This window comes from Alligator sinensis, unplaced genomic scaffold, assembly GCF_000455745.1.
Source record: "Alligator sinensis unplaced genomic scaffold, ASM45574v1 scaffold49_1, whole genome shotgun sequence".
NCBI classification, from domain to species: Eukaryota; Metazoa; Chordata; order Crocodylia; family Alligatoridae; genus Alligator; species Alligator sinensis.
The window spans coordinates 145,983-149,383 of NW_005841970.1; the positions used below are offsets into that span (position 1 = coordinate 145,983).

Sequence of the window (3,401 nt, forward strand, 5' to 3'; positions counted from 1 at the left end):
GTGATCAGTTCCATAAATTAAAGCTGCTTATATAAACAAACATATTTGGTCTTTTTTTGAATTTTTCAGTATCCTTGTGGTCTTAGAGGTATTTCAAAATGAGTATGACCGTCACTTTTGTTTCTACATGATAAGGTTTTTCATACCTCAAAAGGTTTTGCTTATATTGTATTAAATACTTATCGTGTAATGAGAGTATATGAAAATTGGGAGGCAATTGTCATACGTGTAAAAACACTTCAGGTAAAGGCCTAAACATACATGACAGGTCTATTGTATGAGGAAAGGAATGCTGGGTAGTCTCAAGACAGTGCTATTAGACTTTGGTAGTGCTGGAGTGATGTTGTATTAAATGTTTTAGTTTCACCTGTCCAGGCCCTAAAATGGATTGTATTTTAAGGCTAAATTCTGCCACTTACTCTTACAATAGTAATAGTACTGTTTTGTGGTGACTAATGGGTCTCAGAATTGTGCTTTAATGTCTCATTCTATAATATATCCAATACCCCTCATTCCAAAGGAGATGGTAAAATTTAAACATAATATTTACATTAAAAATACCCTGCATGCACATTTTGGGTGTAGTCCCTGGTCAGATATAATCCAGTCTTGACTGGATCCAGAGTTTTGCCTGAGTAAGGACTACAGTATTTATTTATCTGAGAAGCCAGGCTAGTTAATTTTTCAGGTTATCATAACCTAAATAACTAAATAACTGATAGGACAATGATAGAACAGTGGCTTGTGTATAACACCATGTGTAAATTACTGTAAATTTATTTATTGTGTCATTATGCTTACATGGTATCTATAGCATGATGTTATCATATTCGATGTAATATTGAATTAACAGAATATAAATAATGCATTAAATATTTTAACACAAATTCTTTAATAAAGTAAGCTCGAGCCTGTTCCTGATCCCATGGAATAAATGGCAAAAATTCCTATCAACATCAATGGGAACTAGAACTAGCTTTGGTATTCTTTCTAGAGAAGGATGAACTTATTTCTTCAGAAAGACTTCCTCTTGACTGGAAAGCAGACTTTTACCTCAGCAAAAACTACCATATTCATTTCTACAAGAAACAATTATGTGATTTAGAGTATTGAGGAAGTAATCCTTTCTCTGTATGTGGTAGTCTTCAAGTCACAATATTTTGACTTCTGACCTATTTAGTAATTATGTGTGCAACATTGATCTGCCATTTTTGTACCTATTTATATATCATGCTCTTAAAGAGCTGTTTGCTTCTGTTCCCTCTCAGCTACCAGGCAAATGTGATGATAAAGTCTTGGAGAGCTGCACTGTGGGTGTCTGACCCATTTTATACAAACTTCAGTCTTTGTATGGCTCCTGCTTAAATACTGTAGGTGGGAACCTATGTGGAAATGGGAATGCCAAGCTTCAAAGTACATAACGTCCTATAAGGAAAATGAGGGTTCTTCTATTACCCTGGATATTATAGAAAGAAAGTGAACAGCACAAAATGGCTAACAGAGGGGAAATGTTCAGGTAATAAATTCACTCCCTTTCCATTGGAACTAGTTTAGTACAGGCGCATTTAGCTACAAGAGAAGGCCTCTCTGAAAGAGTGACTGAGCAGCTTATAGGGCTGACTGATCTGTCACTTATTTCATAGAATCATGGACTCATAGAAACTTAGGGTTGGAAGGGACCTCAGGAGGGCATCTAGTCCAGTGCCCTGCTCAAAGCAGGATCATCTTCAAGCAGATCATCCCAGCCAGGGCTTTGTCAAGCTGGGCCTTAAAAACCTCCAAGGATGGAGATTCCACCACACCTCTCTAGGTAACCTGTTCCAATGCTTCACCACCTTCCTAGTGAGATTTTTTTTTCCCTAATATCCTACTTAAACCTCTCTTGCTGCAACTTGAGACCACTGCTCCTTATTCTGTCATCTGTCACCACTGAGAACAGCCCAGCTCCATCTTCTCTGGAAGTCCCCTTCAGGTAGTTACAGGCTGCTGTTAAATCCCCCTTCAGTCTTCTCTTCTGCAGACTAAAAAAGCCCAGTTCCCTCAGCCTCTCCTCATAAGTCATGTGCTCCAGCCCCTGAACCACATTTGTTGCCTCTGCGGGACTCTCTTCAACTTTTCCACATCCTTTCTGTAGTGGGGGGCCCAAAACTGAACACAGTCCTCCAGATGTGGCCTCATCAGTGCAGAATAAAGGGAAATAATCAATCACTTCCCTCCATCTGCTGGCAATGCTCCTACTTATGCAGCCCAGTATGTGGTTATCCTTCTTGGCAACAAGGGCACACTGAATTTGTTCTCTGCTCTTCTGAAATAAAAGAGCATTTGTACGCTTCTGAAACTTGCTCTTGCTCTTAGGTGCTACTTCCAGATGCCCTAATGGACAAAGCCCGTGTCCCTCCTTCCACCAACACTCACCGAGTGGAACAAGCACTGAGTGTTTCATCCCCCTGGAGGTGGATTCAGGAGGTCAGGGGTGTTCCTGTCACAGCTCTGGCTCCCAAAACCCAAGCTGCTACCATACAAAAATAAATCAGCAGTCCTTCAGGGAGCATCTACACATGCATGAATGCGCTTTTCCTAATGCACATTAAATTTAGTACTTCCAATGTGAGGGCATTACCACACATACCTTTTGGTCCCGCAATGCACTTGGAAACCTGTTGCTTCAGAGACTTGATTAACCGAGTCTGCTCCGCATGCAAGGTGACGTGCAGTGCTACGTGCAGTTGTGTAAATGATGAAATGCACGTCAGTGCTGAGAAAATGGAGGCAGTGGTGCACTTTTGAACTAAAACACCTGTCTTTTAGTTCAAAAGCGTGCCACTGCCATTTTCCCAGTGCTGACACCCCTTTTGCCACTCATACAACTCCAAGCCACGCAGCGCCAGGTGCTTGCATGTGTAAAAATGCCCTGAGGTACTCAACACATGAGCATTAGGCTAATGCGCAGTATGGAAAGTGAAGGTTTCTTAAGTGATGTTTAATGTGCAGTAGCCTCTTTTACTGCACAGTAGCCTAATTGCACGGATGTTCACTGACGCGCTCATACGCAGTAAAAGAGGCTAGTGCACATTAAAGCGCACGTGTAGACGCGCCATCAGGGAGCTCCACATGCCTCATTTCCCCGGCACAGCAGCGCCAGGCAAGGGGCGCAACACCCGCCTTGCCCCGCCGGCATGGCCGAGGGGTAGGGAAAACCAGGCTACAAAGCCCGGCTCCTTGGGCTGAGGGAGGCCGGGAAAAGAACAACCCGCCCCTGCTGGTGCTGCAGCTCTGGAGAGGGGATGGCGGCGGGCGGGAAGGTAAGGGCAGGGAAGGGGGGTCCCCGATGGGGGCGCTGCCCGCGGCCACCTTAAGAGCCGACCCGGGGGGCAGGGCAGCGCTGGCGGGAGCGGGGCGGC

The 3,401-nt window shown here is 43.8% G+C and overlaps 1 protein-coding gene across 1 annotated transcript in view; it reads left to right on the forward strand.

Moving 5' to 3' along the window:
• The first annotated feature begins 3,262 nt into the window (after positions 1-3,262).
• Positions 3,263-3,401, forward strand: part of NPY5R (neuropeptide Y receptor Y5) — a 9,031-nt gene continuing 8,892 nt past the window's right edge. The window contains exon 1 of the mRNA XM_006020833.1: positions 3,263-3,302. Coding sequence (XP_006020895.1) covers positions 3,285-3,302 — 18 coding nt within the window. The 5' untranslated portion in view covers positions 3,263-3,284. The remainder of the gene's footprint in view (positions 3,303-3,401) is intronic.